The 25,553-nt window shown below is 32.3% G+C and overlaps 1 protein-coding gene across 1 annotated transcript in view; it reads right to left on the bottom strand.

Annotated features, from left to right (window-relative positions):
- The window catches only part of LOC126772555 (Kv channel-interacting protein 4-like), a 101,332-nt gene extending 76,074 nt beyond the window's left edge, over window positions 1–25,258 (bottom strand). Inside the window, exons 1-2 of the mRNA XM_050492956.1 lie at window positions 25,250–25,258; window positions 24,951–25,140 (exon numbers count right to left, since the gene is read on the bottom strand). Of these exons, the coding sequence (XP_050348913.1) occupies window positions 24,951–25,140; window positions 25,250–25,258 (199 nt within the window). The remainder of the gene's footprint in view (window positions 1–24,950; window positions 25,141–25,249) is intronic.
- Between the last annotated feature and the right edge of the window lie 295 nt (window positions 25,259–25,553).

Raw genomic sequence — 25,553 nt, 5'->3', positions numbered from 1 at the left:
TACTGAAATATGTTTTATCTGACCTTAATAAGACAGTTTATGAGGTTTCTTATCGGAGTGACAAAATAAAATGACTATAGTTTTTTCATTTTATGTAATGCAGTGTTATATATCTATGAAAATAATATGATACGATTATTATAAGTTAAATATTCTAAAGATTCTATACGCCTATAAATATTGGTGTAGTTTTTAAATTATTTAAATGCAAAAAAAAAAAAACATTTAAAAGTGTATTAATACTAATGGTTGTTGTTTTTTATTATATTTTAGAAGAATAATTATTTTAGAAAAGTTCATTAAAAATTGAATTGCCTCAACGGTAGCTACATAAAATATTTGACGCGTGAAATAGCGCAAAAGAACTTTTGGCGTTTATATTGCTTTATTTTTAGGTGTCATTTATATAAAATATGAATTTTATACGTTAATAGCATAATGCATTCAACAGCTTTTTATATTTAGCTTTAATCTTATGGTATAATTTTGTTAAAATAGGAAACATTTTGTATTTGATCTCATTGTAAAATGGCCATGGTAAAAAGACCAACAGGCGCTACGACATAGTATAAATTGAATTTCAAAAATTCTTACTAATAAAAACTATGTACGTAAGAACTTCTAAAATATACGGATTATGTTTAAATAAAAAAATCACTAAACTCAAAGAAAGCCTTAATTGTTTAACTATTGGTATACAGCCCGAACAGTGTTGTGAATGTTGCAGTTTTTAGCTAACTTATTTAGGCAATTTTAGTATTCACAAATTAGACCTTAGATCAAGAAACATATCGTCCTTTAGAAAAAGTGTTACTAAAAATAAAATTCTAAAACTAGTTTATTTTTCCATAAAAAAACCACTCTTGTGCAAATTGACGTAGTACTCGTGAAAGCTTCAATATCCGCCATCGTCATTACTTTGCATGCGGCGATCGCTTATTCCTACGGCAATTTAATATGTATGAAAATGTGTGCTATTTTCCTATACGCTATTTTGACTTCAATTCTACTACGCAAATATGAACGCACTCAATCACTTGCAAATGTATCGAAAAAACTTGCTTTAACATTTAAGGATAAACATAGGAGTGTAACAGAACTATGTCAATGTTACAATACCAAATAAAATCTACAATATATTTGATGTAATAATAATACATTTGGGGCCAAACGTGCAGTAGTCTAGAAAGAGACTACCACCACCCATGGACACCAGCAAACCCGGTGGGTTTACAGGCCTTTAAGGAATGAGTATGCCATATCGGTTCGGAAAAACCGTCGATGATAGCTCGTTCCACAGAGTATAATGTAATATGTACATTTATTATATTATTATTTTTTATGATATAACCGTTGAATGTTAAAATTTCATAGCAATATTCCACCCGAATTCTCGAATCAGTTGAGTCACTGAGTTTTTCATATTTTTTTAGTGTCCATTTTGTATCCATGGTCTCGAACAATTTCAGAATCAATGCTATTCACTACATCTCTTTTTTACCATTTAAAATTGAACGTAACGAATTGTTAAGGCTTCAGTATCTAGTCAAGCACAAATTGCTTAGTTATCACAATGCTCTTTATTTCAATTGACTTTAAAACGATAGTAGATTTCAATTAAAACACAATAAATACTTACTCATTATTTATTTAAAAGATAAGAATACCAATTTTGTAGAACTCATCGCTGATTTTGAAATCAAAATCATATTTTGCTTTCAATATTAAACGAGGAACGCAATATCAGCACGAATTCTATGGCTAGAAGCGAAATATGCTCGATGGAGAAAATTTCCATTTAAAGGGGAATGAAGAGTTCTTTAAAACTGATGACGTTGTAGTAGGATAGGGCCATCAACGGGCCTCATTTTAATATCGCGGGCCCTCTTAGCATCCTCTTAGCTTTGACACATTGTTAAGCGCCATGGTAATTGGCTGTTGGGATATTAATAATCTTATCTGGAGCTCGTAAACACTTATCGAGTCATTATCCGTTCGAGGAATAATAGAGATTTCTTGAATGAAATTTTAATTGCCTGACATTATTCGGAGGCACACTAATTAAGATTAAATTTTAAAGATGTAATCTTTATTATCATGAACAATCTTTATTGTATATATATATATATATATATAATTATATAGGTAACTATCAAAAGTTTTATTTACGTAGTTGTTCCTATTTACACTAGTTTTTTAACCGTTATTTATTTGTTTTATGGTGTGATCGATATAATAGAAAAAGAAAACTCATATTTAAACATAAATTTAGGCCGTGTATAAACTTTTTTTATTCTTCTGAATTAAATGTTACAATTCAACTGAATATATGTTGAAATTATAGTAAACATCGATATTATTATTTGCGAAGCCAACGAATGAATTCAGTACAAATATTTACTATTCACTGAAACGTAGTTCGTATTCCTTTGAGGCAGCTTTTGTTATGTTTCAGTCACTGGCACGAATAATTCGTATGGCTTGTCATATTGGTGATTCATTAAATATTTTCTAATATATTTAAAAAATATATAATTTATTCACGTCTACAAATGTACCATTAACAATTGTTAAAGTCCCGACGTTTCTAATAAGCAATTTTTAACTAGTATGGGGAATTAAACTATTTGACAATCTCAATATTCTTGCCATTATCAACCGTGAAGATCACCCGGCATGTGACGTAGTTTGAGCAGCGAGCTGCTCAACGTTTATTGAATTTTGTGGCGACGCAAGCGAGAGGCAGTCGTGACTACTATATTATATGAAATATCTGGGAATGTTCATTTCACTTAAACTACTACATATGACTATGAGGATTAATAATTTATTTATTTTAACTTGATTATTTAGTTTGTGACATGTGAGACTTATATCTGAGTGTACAAATTGTTTTCCCATTTTTGCGATTTCTATAGTTCAAAGTTATATAAATACTATATAATAATATTCATAAATATGCGCATTTGCTCATTTTACATTATATTGACTTACTTTACTTCAATATTAAATAAATATACTTTAATTAAGGAAGAATATTAGGATTAAATAACTCATAAAACATGAAAGAATGGACGATAGCGTAGAGGAAATTTGAACTTATATTATATTTATTAATTTTATTTATAAACTAACAAATAAAAAAACAAACTCACTTTAAAGTTAATAATATAAGTAAGGATTTGTTTTATGTAGAAGTAATAGTTTGTATGTGTAATTGTGTATTATTAGTGTATTACTACTACCACCTATACAGATTTCGTGTTAAAATAAACCTGTGAGATCGCCCTAAGTTATTTATAACAATAATTAGTATAATATACATTTGTTACATACTGTTATTGTCTTGTATATAAATTCATAAATTAAATAATTTCTACACTATGAAATCTCAAATTCAAATGTATACAATTTGTAGATATTAAACAGTTCAAAACACTTTTATTACACTATAAAAATGCAAACAACGCGTGTACAATTTATCTTCGTTTTTATCTATCTCTGTGACAAATTTCATGTCAATTAAGGATTTGATTTCCGAGATCTCTCAATAAAAGGAATGAATGCGAATGGACATTTTGCGCATCTCATTTATTATTTATATTTTACTGAGGTCAGTGATAATGTCCTTTGTGACCTTGTAGCTCTGATTTCATTTCATTTGTGAATTTGGATGATGTATATTTCATCTTAAAATACAGGACGTTCTGGGCTTTAAGCATTTTTCCTTTTAAAGAAAATAATTTTATTAAATAACTTTTAGAATCCATTCAATTTTCAAAGTGTAATGTGTCTACGTCAAAGCAGTGCGCCGCCGTTTAGAAAGCTAATAGAATACATAATACGGGTTTTCCTTTTTCCTCACAATGAGCTACTTGTTTTACGAAGTTACACTGCTTTTGTAATGTAATCAGCAGAGGAGAGGAGAGGTTATTTCCTGTTCAAATTTATATTTATTTTTATAGCAACGTTCGAATAGGCTAAGCCGCGAACCGAATATTTCAAAAAATGAAAACAATTGATTTCAATTCTTAATATAATGACTTAAGTTTTTAATTAATTATTTATTTCTAGAAGCAAGCATATGTGAATATTATGTACTATATTCGAAAGTGGTCATCATTCGCATAAGACATTGCTACTGTAAGGAATATAAGCCGCTTATGACACTGCCAATACGACATTTGTAATATGTCTGTAAATGACTGCTTGGCATGTCCTTTTCTCCGCGAGTTGGAAGATACTGATGTGGTAGGTTTTTATTTCTTGACAGTTTCTTTGCTATATTTTCCTATAGACGACGACGAACAAAAGATGGATTTTAACGCAAAAGGGCTCTACTACTGGTTATATCAGACTTAAAACAATAACAACGACTATAGAATGACGAACTGACAAAGATAAACTTTTAAGGTTGTATTTTGAAATTCGGTATTTTTAACTATATTTTATCAATTTTTATCGATGGACCTCTGCGTTTTACATTCGTAACACTCTTATATTATCTCTTAGATATTGCATTAAAATAAGTTAAATTAAGAAACACCTCTTAAATATCTACTGTAGTCACTTATTTACACAAAGGACTTATCTTATTATTTTACCCTATTCCACTATTATATGCTATGCTTTAAGCTAGTTTTGTCAGTTTTTTTATTTGTAAGGATAACACGAATGTTGTTCAGTTAAGATGTAGGGTTTTATCAATTGGCCCGTCTCGGCTCTTTCGTATAAGAATATAAGAATATATTAATTTTATTTTAATAAATTGAAAATGGAACTCAGAAGAAGCAAAATAAAAAAGTGTCAGTTGCTCGACAGGTAACTAATATTCGCATCGTCCGGGTTTTAATTGACTACAGTTTTGCGAAATGGAAATCTATGTTTTCCGTATTGCATCTAACGATATACGACCTTTAAAAAAACAACATACTTTTTTATCATGACTTCTTTACGTGTGATTTTTTGTTAATATTTTTATACCCATTTTTGTTCGCTGTTATGTTCATATATTAGGTAACATTATACTCAGATTATATTACAGATACAAGCTCTGATTGCTTTAATTACAATACAAACTGAAATGTTTCATATTTTTTATTGATAAACCGACTCACCAATATGTTGAATAATGTCTGTTATTCGTTAGAATCCACCTAAACAATTTATGATATATTTAAGCAACAATTGTATTACCTTGTATCTTATCATAAAAATTACCTTGTAATATCTTATGAGGAAAATCATTCTTAATTCACTTTCCAGTGTGGTAGATGAAATTAAGTTACGCAAACTTTTGCAACCAAGCATAAACTTGGACTAAAGCTGAAACAAAATTATACAGTTTTTTTTTTAATTTTACGCGGTATTGTTAAAATATACTTACATTAAGAATATTTTTTAATAATATTGATTTGAATTAAAATCGAATGGCTTAACGTTTAAATGTTTAAGAGGGTGATTGGTTAAATATAAATTGAATCCTCTTTTTTCGAATGTCAAGTCATAGCTGTCAGAAAGAGAGAAATCAATGTTTAATAATTAGATAAGCACCTGCTAAACGATTTTAAATAACGCCGTAAGTAAATTCATCCTAAAAGACGGATTTGTTATAAGTTAGTGCATGTTATACAATAATCTGTATATACCACCCGTTGTTAACTTACCTATCAATATACAATATTATATGTCATGCTAATGGCCACCTTATATATATATAACCTTTTTAACTAATAATTTGATTATAAACGTAAAATGTGAAATAAGATTTACATAATTAGTTTATCACAAACAATTTTTATCTTTCGATACTGACTGAAGCAAATACATTTAGTGTTTTAGAATGAAACCTTCATAATTTACGTGAAAATTTTGGTTAACCACATGTCAGTTCAGTTTTGTCTGTGTAATTAGTTTGGTGGGGAAGCGTTAGAATTTGCGGTTATATGCGGCCGTTTAAGTGGAAGGTGTTTAATGATAAATATATCGGATCAAGCATACGATTATAAATAATTATTATAGAATTTTATAATGTTATATATAATTAATTAAAATATATAAAATTATTATAAAATTTTCTATTGTTATTAAGTGTGTTTTCTTTGACTAGTATACTTTTTTGTAATCCCTACTTAATATTATCAATGCGAAAATGAGTTTGTTTGTTTGTTTCTTTGCTTGTTACGCTTTCTCATCTATTGTCAGGATTACAGAAGAGGACTTAATGAACGAACAGGCGTTTTCTAGTAGGCGGGAACTAGTTATTAATAAATTAAAATAATTTTATAACATATCATAATATATTATTAAAAAAAAAATAAGAAAGTATTCCTCAGGATATAATAAGAAAGTTTTGTATGTACACAATGTTAAATCAATTACTCGCTTGTGCTGCTCTGTGTTTGCTGAACAAAGTTTACGATTTCTCGAATCTCTCCCATTGTTTGTTTATTGTTAATTATTTAAAACTGTTCTACTTCGTCACATCGATTATTACAATTAATATATTTTCATACGGTTATAAATCCGCTTGAATAATTTTAATAATAGCTCACTTTAATTACAAAAGCCTTGAGAGCGCTTTACTGATACTTTTAGGTTATGGGATATTTAAATGACTTAAAATCCCTTTCACGACTTGACTGTATACTACTGTTACCAAAAATGTGTACTGTTTCAAAGAAAAAAATTTGAGCAACATTTTCAACGTAATTTATGTCTTCGTATAAAGGGGGGAGAGAAGGTTATACTATGCCTCTGATAACGTGTATGCAATCTTTATGAAATTTAAATTCGTTCGAAAATTCAAATTTAATAACAATCGGTTCAGTAGTTAAGACGCGAATGCGTATTAAACAAACAAACATAATTTCGCGTTTATAATTTTATTCGGTATAAAACTCGTAATATAATTTAGCATAAAAATAAATTTATATTGTGATCCAATATAAAATGTTTGATGTCTTCTGTTCCTAGCAGCTAATTTTTTTCTTTTTCTTTTGAACATGCGAGTGTCATATATATAAAACCTTAATTGTGTGGAATTTTGCATGATAAAAGCAAACTATTATGCTATATAGTAGTTACGGATATTTAAAAAGCATTTTTAATATTTTCATTTTGTAATAAAAACTCAACATAACTAGATTTAGTTTCACAATACTTTTTTTAATCTGAAAGTAATATAAACTTAAAAATCTGTATAAGATAGATTTGTGTAATTTTAAAAGCATCGCTACATTTAGCACCGTTTTACATAATTTATGTTTTGAAATTGGGTTAAAGGTATAATTTATTCACCCATCTCACACCCTCGGTATAACAGTCTCTTACAGTTGTTAAGTCACGTGACGCAGTTTCAAATTGCTTATTGAAATTCGTCTTAAGTTCTTGCATTTGTAGCGATTTTGCGAAGGGAGTTAAAGAAACGTATTACATATTTTAAATAGCATTTAAGGTATCACTAAAAGCACTTTAATTGTTTGTCTAAGGTAAAGGAGACTTTAAATATTTAGATTTAAGATAATGTAACCATTTGGATAGATTTTATTAAGTTTGGATCTTATTTCGAATACCATCAATGTCGTTTCGTATTAAGTGAGTGTAATATTGTCAACTACCTAATTAGGAGTAAAAGCCGATATGGCCCAGTGGTAAGAACGCGTGAATCTTAACCGATGATCGTGGGTTCAAACCCGGGCAAGCACCACTGAATTTTCATGTGCTTAATTTGTGATTATAATTCATCTCGTGCTTTACGGTGAAGGAAAACATCGTGAGGAAACCTGCATGTGTCTAATTTCACTGAAATTCTGCCACATGTGAATTCTACCAACCCGCATTGGAGCAGCGTGGTGGAATAAGCTCCAAACCTTCTCCTCAAAAAGAGGAGAGGAGGCCTTTAGCCCAGCAGTGGGACATTCACAGGCTGTTACGGTTACGGTTACGGTAATTAGGAGTTGTTATTACCAATTTCTTAATAGAAAAAACTATTCACTGACACGAAATTGAGCTTGCCGATAGACCATCTAGGCTAGATCAATAACCTACAAAAGAATAATTTCTTTCCAATTCCTCCCCCTAGGCGTTGTCCTCTTGTGAGGAAGGTGTTGGGTACTATATCGTAATATGTCGTTTTCTGTACCGCTAAAAATGTGTATGCAAAATTTCATAAAGATCGGTTAAGTAGTTAAAACGTGAAAACGTAACTGATTCACTTTGCCTTTTTAATATAAGTAAGGATTTGAAGGCAATGATGTTAAAAAAGATTGTTGGATTGTTCGATGTTCAAATATGCTAATAAAACCCTTCAGAAGTCAAATTTGTTCGAATGTAATTGAAGTACGGTTGTAAAGAAAAAAAAAAATAGAACGTGTAATAAGCGTTGGGTAGCTGACAATCGCTCCCAAGTGACCAATACTAGCGCCGTCCCGATTTTAATTGCCTTAGCTTTAAGAGATTTCGTACCTATACTATACATTGCATACCTACTGTTAATACTTCTCTATTTTGAACAAATTACTGTGCTATAATTGGATATAGACATTTATTTGATTACTTATCGAGAGCCTTTTTACGTCCCAAAATAAATTGAATCCATTCGGTTTCAATTTCCTAAGAGTTATCATTCATTTTCATTATTTTCTAATTTTTTGATTCTGAGAAACAAACAAGTAAACAAATAATGTCATGATTGTATAATTTGTCAAAATCATTGATACATTAAGTAAGTGTGTGCTGTGTGAATATTAGTTTGTCTGTCCTACTTTCACACCTCAATCGATCGTCGTTTAATTCGGAACAAGAATAGATTTAGGTAGAGATAATGCCCCCGATCATATAAATTATTCCAAATTACAATTGGTAGAAATAGGTTCATTTTATTTTATTTAAATGTGAAAAAGACTTTGTCGTGCCTATTTTTGTTCTTATTATAAAAGACAGAAAAAATCTAAGTTCTCGTTAAGGAAAATAGATGATTTTTTAAAGTGATTTTTCTATTACGAAATTATTGGGGTCATTGAATTCAGTCTTTCAGTAGTTAGTAAAGTTGTTCGTAATGTTTCAGATTTAGTTTTGATTCTGGAGAGAATGTTCTTCGTATAAGACTATTTCTAAAGCTTTCATTCATTTCATGTCTCAAGCTTCAGATAAATATTTTATGACACATATTTTTCAGTTATATTTAGCTTAAGCGTTAATCAAGTCATAAATACTTTTGAAATATGTTTTTCGTTGGTACCTAAAATATATGTTGTTTAATTTTGGATCATTGAACAGTTTGTTTTGTTTTGCTTAACGTAAAATAATAAATTTTAGAGAGTAACACAATTTTATACAATACGGCAACTACAGCGCTGTATCACTTAGTAACTTTGTGGCTTACATTTACTTAAGAGCTTCTTGTTTAAATCATCTCTCGGATAGTTTTTTAATTAAGTTTGGGGGAAGAAAATGATGAAGACGAAAGTCGTTAAGTTATTTTAAAGAAATTAATACATTAAAATTTACTAATCAAAATGTTGCGATTGTAATACGTTTATTTATTGTGCGATTTTATATGCCTATAAGTACTAAAACACCTAATTTTGCGATATTAAATTTTTAATTTTAAAATCACTGTAGACAAAAAATTAAACAGGTCAATTTTTATTACTTTAATAATATAATAAATAATTAATGTAGTATAAAAGTAAAATATAATTTGCATACGACACTTAAATATACAGTCAGACCGAATGAAATTGATAATGCAAAGTTTAATAGTCTATGAAAGTTATATGCATGAAAATTTAGGCTTAATAAATGTCCATTCAATTGTGTGTCGTGTAATTAGTGTACCCAAGCTTAATAAATTGTGGTTAGGGTGTGTAGAGATGTGAAAAATTAGATTTAAGATGAAGTTCTGTAAACACAATAACATTATATGATGTTTATTTACAATGATAAAACATTGTAAAAAAACATCAAATAATATTAATACTGCTCGCTAAAGAAATGTTTAAAGCTTAAATAAGAAAATTAATTTGTAAATAACAATAATAACTTTATAATAATAAATGAGCCGAGATGGCCCAGTGGTAAGAACGCGTGAATCTTAACCGATGATCGTGGGTTCAAACCCGGGCAAGCACCACTGAATTTTCATGTGCTTAATTTGTGATTATAATTCATCTCGTGCTTTACGGTGAAGGAAAACATCGTGAGGAAACCTGCATGTATCTAATTTCACTGAAATTCTGCCACATGTGTATTCCATCAATCCGCATTGGAGCAGCGTGGTGGAATAAGCTCCAAACCTTCTCCTCAAAAAAGAAGAGAGGAGGCCTTTAGCCCAGCAGTCGGACATTCACAAGCTGTTACGGTACGGTTACGGAAATAGCTTAGGGTAGTCACTATTAAGTCGCAGTCGTAGTCATTTATTTACTTTTTCGTAAAACCTCTTCAGATTACGAAAGGCGTAATCTGAAGAGGTTTTACGAAAAAGACATTCATTTAATTCAATCAATCCTATATTTTATTATATGACTGCCACAGTTCTGAATAATTGTATTCGTGGAGATTTGCTAAACTTACTTTTAGAAGTGTTGTCATAATATTTATTATATATATATAAATTGACGATCCGGTTGGCGTGGTTGGTAGATACTTGCCTTTCACGCCGAAGGTTGTGGGTTCGATTCCCACCCAGGACAGATATTTGTGAGCATGAACATGTCTGTTTGTCCCGAGTCTGGGTGTATTTATCTATATAAGTATGTGTTTACGAAAAGAAAAATATTATATGTAGTATATCAGTTGTCTGGTCTCCATAGTACAAGTTCTGTACAAGCTTAATTTGGGATCAGATGGCCGTGTGTGAAAAATGTCCCAGGATATTATTATTATATATATAAATAATTTAATCAACTTATAAAGTAAATACAATCAATGTTAAAGCTTTGTGAGGAAGCCAATGGGCTTGCAATGTCACAGGATGAAATATTATGCAATAAATATCACTATAGTGTAAGCTAGCTTAATATAAATCCATTCAATGTTTCTACGTGATACGTGCAGTCAACAGACGGACAATGTATCGTTGAAAAATTGCGTTTTACCACTTTGTTTCAGCTATTGTCTGGTAAATATTTAATAATATATACATTTAATGTCATTATATTTATATACTAGCTATTTCAAGTTTCAGTCTACGTCAATTTTTTTTCCTGCAAGTTCCGTAATTTATACATTATGAGTATGTAGGTTCGAGGTTACGTCGTTGTCAAATTTTATTAAAATCGGTTTAGTGGCTTAATCGTGATGAGGTAAAAGACAGACAGAGTTCCTTTTTATTTATGATATTAACCTGATAGTAAGGATATATTATGTGTATTGTTTCGAATTTAGTGTATTTCATATTGAACTCAAATTAATTAGCAATAATATCAAAATGTGATTTTAATGAAAAATGCAAGAATCAACTTTTATTTTGTGTTTATACAAAGATTGTATTAAAACTGTGCAATAGCTTTGACTTCCATTTCTAATGTAGATAGAGTTATAATCTTCAAAAATACAGTAGTTATAATTTACAGAAATAATCGGTTAGTCTTGTTAGTGTTGTTGTTGTTGTTTAAATCTAAACAATTACCATAAATGGATTTATAGTTATACCGATATAGTAGATTATTTCGTCAAAGTTTCTTCAAATCAATATTTTCAAATTTCATGTCAATAAAGTCCCGTTTGTTTCTAAACTAAAAACCATTTATTTATTAAAATATCCTTATCGCGATCTAAGTTTGCGTGACGCGTTTGTCACTTTAATGGTGGAACAAGTAATTATATTACCGCCGGAGCCGTCAGTAAGACGTCGGGTGATGACAGGGCTTTTTAAGGTGGGGCGAGTACAACGGCTCTTCCAAAACATCTGAATGATGCCTTCATTACAGTCGCTGACGTTTCACAATTACTCAATGGATTGTTCCGGCACTCCCATTATGGGGATAAGGGTCTATTACATATAGTTACGATGTCAAATTGTAATACAAAAAAAGTTATGAAAAATTAAAAAAATATTCGAACGATTATTTGATATAAGTAGGTAATCAACTAACAGCTTACAAATCAATGTCCAGATAAATTTTAGTTCGTAAGTGTACTCGTCAGCGCGTCAGATAATGGAGCCAATTACATGTGTTCAAAATCAAAGTGTTGATTTTTATATTACATTTAAAACATTAACATTCTTAGTAAGCATTTAATATAATTTATAATGTACGCAATAAGCAAATTAAAGTATATATATGTTTACGCTCGTCTGTTTACTGCTGGATCGTGAGTGTTCATGTTAGCGCTTTACAACTTTTAGCCGACTGTTATTGCTCTTGAAACTACGTACGTCTATTACGTACGTACTTTCGTGAGCTAAACACGTTGTTGCGATTTGAACTGCCCATGAACCACGTAAAATTTTAACATGTAAAACGAATACAATTGTGTAACTGAAGCAGTAACGTTCATAAGCTTTGATAGCCAAAATCGCACTTAGGATTCTTTAAAATCAAAATAAGTTGGATCAATCAGCTGTTTGTTAATAAATTAAAGTTTGTAAAATAAAACTAAATAGTAACACTAATAATCAATTTTGATATTTTTATTCAAATATTTTTTAAGTTTAAATCTTAAACCAATGTATGTACCTATTACAATAAATTTACTTTGTACACCATATGTATGTGTAAAGATTTGTAAATGCGTTCTGGTAATATTTAAATGTCGAAACTCTTTATCAAACAGCCTGTCCTATAGACGTTTTGCAATAATTAGTGAATTAGGTAATAGTCTACCACATCAAAATCATCTGCTACACTTATGTTACACTGATAATAATTACGAGTAGGTACAACTGTTGCAATTAGATCTCGTTAATCGTTTAGAGTTTTTATAACTATATTATGCCTAATAATATTTAAATATCAATCAAAATCAAAGGAATGCAAGATAGAAAGTAATGCAAACATTTTTAAATGTCTAAGCGTTAATAAAATACGAGCAATTAAATTTTATGGTACATTCAAAATATTTGTATAAATATTATTGTAATAATACATCAATAAATTGGTTTCTCATATATAATTTTTAACTACCAGAAAATTACACTTATAAGATACTTACAAGGTTCCTATTGTTTAAAAATGATGACTAAATTAATCACAAGGTCGTAATAGCAATTTAATTAAAAAGGTCATTACAGTCGTAAGCCCGCTATTATAATAAAAAAATTAAAATAAAAAATATGTACACGCACAAATATACTTGAAAATATGAACCAAATTAATCATTACTATCAGATTAAACTTTGCATGACACATTTAAAAAACCCAACGTGCTTACAAGTAAATTTAAAATTATGATTTTTTTTAACAAGGAATAAATTAAAAACATTTTTTGGGTTGACATCAAATTGTTCTATTGCGTGTTTTAGAAATTTTAAAGTTTTTAAGCAATGTTTTAAATTTTACTAAAATAAATTTGAACGTAATTAAAATCAGTAAGAGAGTTTTCTAGTTGACAAATATTCCTGTTAAATTAAAACGAATTCGTATGTCATTGTCTTCAAATAGATATTGAATAGGATTCAGGCATACAAGTTTACTCTACGAGCAACTAAACATTGCATTTCGGCAGAAGTTCTTGACTCTACGGATAAAAGCCTAATAGTGTTTCACGTAAGTTTGAAAGCGTTTTCAATGTTACCGAAACAAACAAACGCAACTTGTTTCACTCGCAAAACTCAATTTAAAAGCACTTACTCGCGATTTGCCTGAGCGCCGTCACAGCCGATCGTATAGTGTTGAGCGTACGACGTCTCAGGTTCTTTTTAAAGGAAAAGTTTTCCATGTCAATGTTCACTGACATTTTATTATATAAATCTGTAATGTACGCCCTGAATACCTTTGGTACGCGGAGCCGCGGATATACTGGTACATGCACATTACTATCAGCCCGTCCACATACGAGGAATAGGTGTAGTCATATCAAACAGAGAAATATGTGGAGATGAACCGCGGTATTTGAAATAATTTATTTATCGAGTGAAGAGTAAACTTAAGTACCTATTAAATGACAAGATAAAGATGAAGATTAAAACATTTTTTAAATAAAATATTTGCTTTTTCAATTTTATAAAAAGTAACTACATTCAATTTTGTGAAGATTGTTGCACATAAATGCACTATGCTAACTTTTTTTATTAATTAAAACTAGCTTGAATATTACTTTAACCATCATATATAATTAGAGTATCATATATAATTAGTTGCGATCAATAATAAAAAATAATTAATTGCGCAAAAAAAATATATAAATAGTTTATCGCAAACTCGAAGAATATTAATGATAAATAACGATTACGACTCTTTTCTACTAAATTCTGGTAATATATTAGCACTTGATGAATTTAAGGCCTATTTACATAAGGTCGGGTGTGATGCATTGTATACGTTTGCTAGAACGTACAGTAAACAGCGGGCTATTTTCGAACAGCTACTGGATTCAGGTTCATTAACAGAGAATGACCTCAATCGGCCTTAGAATATAACAATGGCGATTCTAATTCTGTTTTACGATTATTATTTCTACGTCGCCATACCAGAAGTTCTTTTGAAAGCGGCAAATAATTATGGAGTGCCGGTAATTATGCCGTGGAGTACCGGCTTAGAATAGTACTCCCCCAATCTCATCCCGTAGGTGTCGTAAGAGGCGACTGAGGTACGGGGAAAAGGGGGGATGGGCAGCAGCGTCCCCCCTCCCATAAACATCTTACCCCCTACTGCGCTCGCCAACATGCCTGCCCAGCGCGGCGAGTATGGGCAAACCCCTCCCTTAATGGCAGATGCGCCCAAAAAAAGGCCCCCAGTTACCGGCAAGCCCGCTAGGCCCGACCAAGGTAGCGGTCGCGGTATCGGCAGGGCAGGGGGTGCTAAGAATCACCGGTTCACGGCAGGCTACCGTATAAAACGACTGAAAATGGCAACGTATAATGGACGCTCGATGAGGCTGGACCATCACCTCGCCGAATTAGAAGTAGAGTTAAGTCATATAAACTGGCATATACTGGGGTTATCTGAAGTCCGAAGACAGGGGGAGGACACGATAACTCTAGAGTCCGGTAACTTACTCTACTTCCGCGAAGGTGATAACCTCTCCCAGGGTGGTGTCGGTTTTCTAGTCAAAAAGGATCTCATTAGCAGCATTGTGGAAATCAGTAGTGTGTCGAACCGGGTAGCGTACCTTGTCCTAAAACTTTCCGACAGGTACTCCCTGAAGGTTGTACAGGTATATGCGCCAACTTCGACATAATCTGATGATGTGGTCGAAGCGATGTACGAGGACATCGCAAAGGCCCTCAACGACACCTCGAGGGCCCACTACAATGTTGTTATGGGAGACTTTAATGCTAAAGTGGGAGTACAAGATAGCGGTGAATCGAAAGTCGGACCTTACGGCTTGGGCTGCAGAAATCACAGGGGGCAAATGCTGGTAAACTTTCTCGAAGCGCAGGGGCTTTTTTTGATGAATTCTTTCTTTCAAAAAAAGCCTCAGAGGAGGTGGACCTGGCGAAGCCCCGATAACGTGACAAGGAACGAGATAGACTTTATCATTTCGAATAAAAGGCACATATTTAGAGATGTTTCAGTGATCAACAGGTTTAATACCGGAAGTGATCACCGCTTGGTTCGAGGCACTCTAAATATCAACTTAAAAGCCGAAAGATCGAGAATGATGAGGTCTACTCTCCGACCTACCATGCTCCAAGCTGCTCAAGGCTCCGAAAAGTTCCAAATGGAACTTCAAAATCAATTCACCGCGTTGGAAACCATAAGCAGCATTGATGAGAGAACCGACACGCTGGTCAAAATACTGCAAAACACATCCCGCAAGTGTTTTCCGCCACAGAGAAGAGACAACGCACCAAAACTCTCTGCTGAGACACTCGAGCTCATGAGAAAACGACGAGAACTACCATCGTTTTTGTCAGATAAGGCCTTAAACCGAACAATAAAAACGCTGACGCGACGCGATCTCCGACGCTCCAATACCCGTGCCATCAAGGCTGCGATTGAGCAAAATCGGGGATCGAAAGTGTTCGCTCGCAAGTTTGGGAGGCCGCGTCTGACAAAACTTAAAACTGAAAATGGTGGGGTCGTTACCTCTAGGCCTGAGATTATCGGAGAAGTAGAGAGGTTTTATGGGCAGTTGTTCTCTTCAAGATCGGATAAACCCGTGGGAATCAGTATTGAAGACCAGCGTGCCCCTCTTATGCGCCATTACTCCGAGGAGCTCCCGGTCGTTGACCAAGGAGAGATTAGGGCGGCTCTAGAACAGCTTAAAAACAACAAAGCTCCGGGAGATGACGGAATCACAACAGAGTTGCTTAAGGCAGGCGGGACTCCGGTCCTGAAAGAGCTAGCAAGCCTCTTTAATTCCGTCATCCAACATGGCAAGACCCCGGAAACGTGGAGCGGGAGTGAGGTGGTACTGTTTTTCAAGAAAGGTGATAAAACCCTCTTGAAAAACTACAGACCAATCTCCCTCCTGAGTCACGTGTATAAGCTGTTCTCAAGAGTCGTCACGAACCGTCTCGCCAGACGACTTGACGAGTTCCAGCCCCCAGAGCAAGCCGGCTTTCGATCAGGCTACAGCACCGTGGACCACATCCATACTGTTCGGCAGATTGTGCAGAAGACCGAAGAGTACAATCAGCCGCTGTGTATGGCATTTGTGGACTACGAGAAAGCCTTCGACTCCATCGAAACCTGGGCAGTGCTCGACTCATTGCAGAGATGTCATATCGATTGGAGATATATCGAGGTACTGAGATGTCTGTACAACGCCGCTACAATGACTGTCCACATCCAGGACTGTAAGACGAAGGCGATCCAACTGCGCAGAGGGGTGAGACAGGGGGATGTAATATCCCCAAAACTGTTCACCAACGCGTTGGAAGACGTTTTCAAAACGCTGGATTGGACGAGGTATGGAGTCAATGTAAACGGCGAGTACATCTCACACCTTCGATTTGCCGACGATATCGTCATCATAGCAGAGTCGCTGGAACAACTCACCGAAATGCTGCGTAGCCTAGGCGAGTCTTCCCGGTGTGTCGGTCTCGGTATGAACTTGGACAAGACCAAGGTCATGTTCAATAGGCATGTCGTGCCGGGACCGATATACGTCGAGGGGAAACCTCTCGAAGTTGTTAGTGAATATACCTACCTAGGACAGATAATACAAGTCGGTAGGAACAACTTCGAGAAGGAAGCCGATCGAAGAATTCGCTTGGGATGGGCAGCGTTTGGCAACCTTCGTCAAGTCCTCAAGTCGTCTATACCGCAATGTTTGAAGACGAAAGTCTTCAACCAATGCGTCTTACCTGCCATGACATACGGTGCCGAAACGTGGACACTAACTGCGGGACTAGTCCACAAATTCAAAGTCGCTCAGCGTGCTATGGAGCGAGCTATGCTCGGAGTATCTTTGAAGGATAAGATCAGAAATGAGATTATCCGGAAAAGAACCGGAGTCACCGACATAGCTTGCAAAATTAGCAGGCTGAAGTGGCAGTGGGCTGGTCACGTATGTCGTAGGACCGATGGCCGTTGGAGCAGACGAGTCCTAGAGTGGAGACCGCGAATCGGCAAGCGCAGCGTAGGGCGCCCTCCAGCCAGGTGGACCGACGACCTTAAGAAGGTGGCGGGCACCAACTGGATGCGGAAGGCGGAGGACAGGGAGCTTTGGCGCACCTTGGGAGAGGCCTATGTTCAGCAGTGGACAACGATTGGCTGTTGATTGATTGATTGATTGAAATAATTATGAAAACGATCAAAATTATTATTGTGAATTTTACAATCTCCAACTTCAACCGATACTTTTTATATTAGTGCAGAATTTGAAAAATCGTGTTCGATTCTATATTTTTAAGGATATCTGGGTATATTACACGTAAATATACAATACTTGTATATGTATGTTCGTTAAAATGTTATCGTATCTTGAGGACAATTAATCGTGTTGTCAACTACCATTCATCCAATGCTTAATTGTATATTAAATACCTAATTAAGTTTTCGATTCGATTTAGCAGTAGCTACTGTTAATGAAATAAGTCATATGTTAAATATAGGATGAAGAATTTTAAAGTTGCATAAATCACCGTGTCTTTTTTTAATTACAATAAAATATATTATATCAGTAGGATTAATAAAAACGCTGATGAACCTATTAAATTACAAAACAATATTTGTACATTACATTGTCGTTACATGCACATCAGATAAAATTCGAGCATATGATAAGTATATTAAATAGAATTCAATGCGAAGAGTAACTTCGCTTAGCCGAATTACGTAGGAGGTATTATAATGCATTGGTATGAGAACTAATGCATGTGTACCCTTTATTTCCTCAGTCTAAGCCGATGCGGTGCCAAATTGACATAAAGGTGGATACTCGTAGCTCAGGCGCAGGACCAACGGTTTTACTGCTTTTCCAAGAAATGAGAATGTAATACTTAGAGATCGGTAGTCTTATTAGCTAGACAAAAATACCAGCCAAGGCATTTAAGAAGTATATAAAACAAGCTAATATTATTATATATTCCTAATTGTCGTTTTTCTTGTGAAATACATTATGTTAATTTCTAAGATCAACAATATTGTTTAAGCAAATCTGAACAATAAATCATTATAAAATGCAATACATTTTGCATTTATTAAATAAATTATTGTTGTACATACTAGTATGTATATAATCGATATTTAGGTACATCTTAAAAATATTAAACTTATATTAGCCTGATACGTCACTGAATGTCAATTCGTGATTTCCAAAACGGAAAGCAAATCATGACAAATTCTAATTAACTCAATGAATAATTGGAAATCATTAAACCACTTGTGACCGACTCGAGAGCAAGCGTCGTTAATAATTAATTATTCTTGTGTCGTAAACGAGCAATTTCAGATTTTGTACGTTTATTTAAAATGCAAAATGTGTTCCATAATGAGATAGGTAGAAAAGTATATATATTTAAGGTACATATATTTATATAGATTTTAAATGAGGAGTAGGAATGACAATTACAGAAGCTATTATATAATTATTAGAGAGAATACGTAATATGTTTGTATAAGTAATTTAGATAGAATATATAATTTACAGCTGAATTATAATTATGCTTCAAGTCTATACATATATTGTAATTTTACCACATACATATTATACAGTGTGTAAAAAAACCCTGTCCGACCCGAAATAGAAAGCATATAGGTTAGTTATAGACATTACTAAAAAAACGTAATAAAAATCCAATATTAATTAATATAAAAATGTTATTGTAATTTAAAATGCACATTTAAGTGCGCCAATTCCCAAACATCGAGTAATTTTTTTGAATTTGTGACCGGTGTCGACTTCTTTGGGTGCCTTTGAAACACTGCTGGCACGTGTAAGGACATGTCACACTAGGCTCATAGTCGACCAGTGCGGCAAATTGTCTGAAATAAAAAAGGCAGAAATCACCAAGCCCACACACAGTAAGCGGTTTAAGCCACTTGGAAATTAACAGGTAATCTATTTAGTTTTTTTTATTTATTAATTTATTCAGCGAAACATACATTAATTTTACACCTAGAAGTTGTAGTTATATATACTTATAAATGTAAAATTAATGTATGTTTCCCGGAAAAAGTTGCTTCGTTGGTTTGGTGGCTAGATGTAAGGCCCCAGACCCGGAGGTCCTGAGTTCAAATCCCAGGTGGGGCCAAGAAAAATATATCACTTACGATACCTAACAACCACTTCACGGTTCGGACAGGTTTTTTTTACACACGTATATATATATATATATATATATATATATATATATATATACATACGATAGTGATTATTGTATAAAATAATCTCTTAGATAACAGGCTATTCAATTATATATCTATTAAGAGCTAATTCTATTGACGTGCTGGTGAATGGAACCGAAACGTAGACACTAACTGCGATTCTAGTCTAGTCACCGGACATGGCAGACCTTTAGATTGGAGAACCCCTGATTGTACTAGAACCCCTATAGATTGGAGGCCTGTCTGTGTATTGTGATGTCCTGGAGTGAATTACGGTTAGCTGAATGACGATGTACAAAAACATAGACTTGCACAATTTATGTGTTAAATATTCATCTAAATTTCTATATTGATATTAAGATTAGTACATTTCTATTCTACTTTATAAATAGCTTTGTTTTTAGGCTGTCGGGCAGTGCTTTCTTTTAAATTGCCAATTGAAAATGACACTCAATCCTACCTATAAAAAACAAACGCATGTAAGTTGTTTCATATCAGAAATTACGTTAATATTATAAATACGATTAGAAAACGTTCTTTCTTGGACTGACGCATTAACTACTAATATTAATAACATGAACTTTTACTTTACGATAGCTTATAGTTTTTAGTTTGTCATTGCCGGTGTATCTCATATTTTACATAACATGGTATCCTGTTATATAAAATATGAGATACAACTAATTACGTCAATGGAGTTGAAGGAAAGTTGTTGTTCAGGGTGCTTTCTTGCCAAGTACTTGAAAACTATCACAGATACTCTTATACAGAAAAACTTTTCATTGAAGAGTAACTCTTCAATATATGGAATCATATAATGGAAAAGTACGAGAAAACTGTTTCGTATCTTTATGCAAACATCAGAATTTTAACTTTAAAAATCAATTATGTTTTTTTAAATAATCTCAATGATAATAAATATAATGAGCATTTTAATTACTCGATTTTTTGCGTAGGGTGTGCGATAAAATTAGTCAGACTAATTCTAGGCACTTCGCTAGTTCCACTTTGCTAGTAATGATAATTTAATTAAAGTGATGAACGCTATTCTAATAGATAATTAGAATAGTATTTAATTGATTATTTATCGTAGTAGTGACTGGAGTTAAGATGCAAACATAATATTGGTAACTTCCTAAAAATGCATCAATAAGAAGATAACAGGAAGTTTTTTTATATAACATTCTTGTAACTTATTTTCCAATACAATTTCAAGGTCAGTTGAAAAAAACGTTTAATCAAATAGTTACCCTTCAATATAAAATAATGTGTAAATAATTTAATTCATACCTTTTGCTTATATACACTTAACTGTTGTACATATCAATGAAAATATGAACCTTTTATTTTATCATAAATACAAACATGATTTTAGTAGCATCAAATATATTGGTTATATTAATTAGGTTTTATTTTTGTTATCTTGTTACAATTAATGATTGATTTATTATTACAATTTTTAAGAAATATTCCTAATATTATACGTACACAATTTGAATTAGTAGATTCAAGTATACGACACGAAATATATTAAGACTAACGATCGGAGGCAATTCAAAGACTTTTTTAAGCTTAGTATTTTGTTGTGTGTTTAGTTGTGTTACTTGGCAGTAAAGAAAAACATAAGGAGACCTGCATGTGTCGAATGAAAGCCACAGCCACATATAACACGTTTACAAGCTACCACTTAACAGTTACTATACTACATTTAATAGACAATTATGCACTGAATATAATAAACTAAAATAATTAAAAAAATATATCATCTGCAAGAAATATCTTTTATATTGCGTCTGTATTGGATGGCGAAAGTTTACGGTTTTGGAGTGGGTCAGACGACGTGACTTCCACCATCTGCTTTTATTGAAACATTTGACTTCGCCTAAAACCCGGTTTTATTGTTATAACGCTTTTTATGTTATTTGTTTGCGTGAAAGTATTGTCACGTAGGTAACATTTTCATATGCCTTGTGAATTTAATGTTTTAAAAGGCAATTAAATTTAAAATATTGACAATAACGATTTCACAATTTTTTATTTAAATCTGATGTATTTCTTTACAAACTGGTACTTTGGCAATGAATAAGAAATACGTAACGAACTTCATAACAATTACAGACATTAATAGAACGTTGTGTAGGATTTAAATATAGAATAATATGCATTAACAGGTGTCATGTAGCCAATTTTAATCCAAGTCTATACTCATTGAAAACTATTGAAATGTGATTTGAAACTGTTCACTGGCGAAACTTTGCCATAATCGATATCGGACGGAAATTTCATTAATTCCACAAAGTGTGGAGTTTGAGGTAAGTTCGATGGCACGTTTCGTTTGTGGTGGGCCTTATTTCGGCCTGTTTTAAATTGTTTTAGAACTGAGGAAGCTACAATTTAAGAATATATCCATGAAAACAAGATCAGTTTTAAGTTTTAAGAGATACGCTGATTTATGTAAATTGTAATCGAAAAGTATTTTAATATATATATGCTGTCGTGCTATAGGTCACAAAAATGACAGAATATCTTGTAAATCACGAAATTAATGTTTTACATTAAAAGCAGTTTAAAATAGTCTTTAATTTTGTAATAACGAGAAAGGTTTATTTATAGGTAGAAATATTTATTTGTATATGAAACTGGTATTGTTACAACAAACAAACTCTTAAACAACAATTGATAATATTATTTTTATTCCGCAAAATAAAGTGTAAGGTCAGGTTTTAGTACTTTATTTATAGGCAAGTAATAAAAAGCGCTGAAACTTACTCAAAACAATTTTAACCGTCGCCCTCGTACACGTCCAAATATAATGAAAGAACTGAACAAGACGCTCTCTGAATGAAATCTGTTTAGGTTCCAATTCGGTGTCTTCAAATCTTACTCTTTTCTTTACAGCCTTCTCTTTGTTACCCTTTTCTAACTTTTTGCTTTTAACTAAATTCGATTTGTGTATAGTCACTTCATTTAATATATCTAAAGTCGGTCGATAGATATTATCACTCAACAAATTTAATTTTGTGGCACTGTCCAACTTGTGATTAGTATTAGCTACATTTTTGAAAATTTCTTTTCCTTCTACATTTAGCGGTCTTGCTTGAACACTATGTGCTTGTTTATAGTTTTTAAACGCCGTGTTTATATTAGGATCGCGATAACATGGATTTATAACTATAATTAAACGTTGAATATGTCTTCGTGTGTACACAATACAATGCGGTACTGAGGGGTTTTCTGCTATAACGCCAATAATTTGCATCTCGAAGACGAGTCTAGACGACTTTTGGCTTTGTTTCAACTGTCGACTTTTAGGACGCTCTTAAATATGAACCAAATGAAGATATCAATAATAAATTAGTTGGTGTGTATGACAATATTCACGTTTCTAAATTATATGTATATATATGACTATTATATAGCAGAAAGAATTTATCATATAGATAAAATTAGAATCAGTTTTCGATTCTGATTTTGGGTATATTTCCAAAACTCTGTAGATTAATTAAGTACAACATGAATCTAGATTTATTTTGTTAATTACCCCAACCATGATGGTCGAGTTCAAAAATATTTATCTAAATCGTTGCAGTTCAGTGTACAGGATGATACGACAGCACTCTGTTTATTATCATCTCAAAGGTTGTTTGCAGATGTTTTCACAAAATAACAGGTTGGTTATGCTTTCAAGTAATATCATGGCTTAATTAACATTCTTGGTTGCCTTTATTGATTTTATTGATTCTTTTATTATTGTCAAAATTTGCAAATCACATTTAAATTAGTTTAAATTAAATTATATTTAAATTTAAAGTATATGTGATTAAATAAATGTGAATCGAAATTAATATGAAATAATAATATTTTTAAATAAGTGCATAAAATAAAAATAAATATTCTTCTAAAAAATTAATAAGATTTTTTATTACATTACAATTAAGACTTTCTCGCTATTGGCTCCTTAATAAAATAGTCATAACATTCAAAATTATGAGGTCTTTTAATGGGATATGGACGGGAATTTCTCTCATAACAAAATGTATTATTTTTACTCACATTAATGTTTATGGAGTATAACGAAATAATTGGTGCCAAATATATTAATACTCGTAACTCTCTGAGCCAAATTATTAAATATTCATATTTTGACATTTTTTATCACGAATTTCATAAAACATTTTTTTTAATATAAAATATATTAATTTTTTTTTAATATACTTTATATTAAAAAAATTTAAACCTTTATCATAAAGTCAGTCAGATTTATTTAATAAAAATAAATAAGTACAAAAATCTGTTTTAAAATTTGCAAAAATCAATCCTGGAAATAAATTTATGAATAAAATGCATAATTAGTATCCCTATAATATAATTTCGTGTAATATTTAAATTACAGTTTTAGTTTAAATACATATAATTTTTCATTATGGAAGAGATTTTTTACTCCTGAAATTCACTGATTGAATGTAAATTTATGAAAATGCTCTGTGGAATATTTTAACAACATATGATAGCAATATACTGTATGAGTAACATACGATAGATATTTTTTTGTGTTATAGTAAATTATATAAAATTACGATGCCGCTGCCGTCTGCTAAATTCATAGAAGTGTATCACGTAGTAGATGTTCATGAATAGTCCTAGAACATTTTGTTACTAAACTTTAAAAATAACTTTAAAAATTTTGTTTCATATATATGTTTCTTAATACTTTGGTTGTTGTTGTTGATATAGAATAGCTGTATAATTATATGCCTTTCTAAATTTTGTATAGTTTATATTCTTGTTTAAATTGAAAGTGAAACTAGTTGTACAGTGAAAAGGACATTGAATATTTGCTTTGCATTTATAACGTATACTGTAAACGTTGATAAAATAGAGGGAGTTGAAACATTTGAAAAAAATAAAATAGCTTTTAAAACGTGTCACAGCACTGAGTTAAAAAAAGAGAAATAAATGTGTAATGCTTAATGTTGAAAAATAAACTTACATACATTTATCTTATGAGTTAAATTATATAAGCGCATTGCAAAGGTATGCATAAGGTGTAAATAATATCTAAATTACCTAGAGCAAACTTGACGCCAGTCCACGCGGTGCGGAAATAGTGGAACAGGCGGCGGTAGAGCGGGCGGTGTCGTCGGCGGCGCACAGGCGCCTCCGCGTCGGGTGCGGGCGGCGCCTCCGCCTCGCCCGCACCCGCTCGGCCGTCCACCGACGACGCCGTGTTGCGGACCCAGCTTTGTGATCCGCTCCGCTAATGTGACCGCACCATTATAACCACAAGCTATTCGGATACATTGTTCGAGCGTCGAAACTTTTCATTGGCGTTACACTGTATTCGTTGTCCGTGTTCACACTTACACTGTTTCCATTTATATTCTTATAACTGTTTATAAACACTAATGTTTAAATAGTACACAATATTTTTTTTATATATTGGTAAAAAATGTAGTTTATCGCCACACAAATAATTATCGATTTAGGTAAATTTTAATTTGTAGAACAAAATTAAAATCTAGTTAATAGTTAGTTTGTTAGTTTAGAGTTAAGAATGGTACAGTTTCTAATTAAGCACGCGGTAAGCATCTGAAAAATATGCAGCTGTAAATCTGTGAACAAAGAAATGTTTTTGTTAGTTATGTAGAGACACACAAAAATATTTTAGGA

Source organism: Nymphalis io, chromosome 12 (assembly GCF_905147045.1).
Source record: "Nymphalis io chromosome 12, ilAglIoxx1.1, whole genome shotgun sequence".
NCBI lineage: Eukaryota > Metazoa > Arthropoda > Insecta > Lepidoptera > Nymphalidae > Nymphalis > Nymphalis io.
The sequence above is the reverse complement of the archived record's forward strand: the minus strand, read 5'-3'. Positions and strand labels throughout refer to the sequence as shown.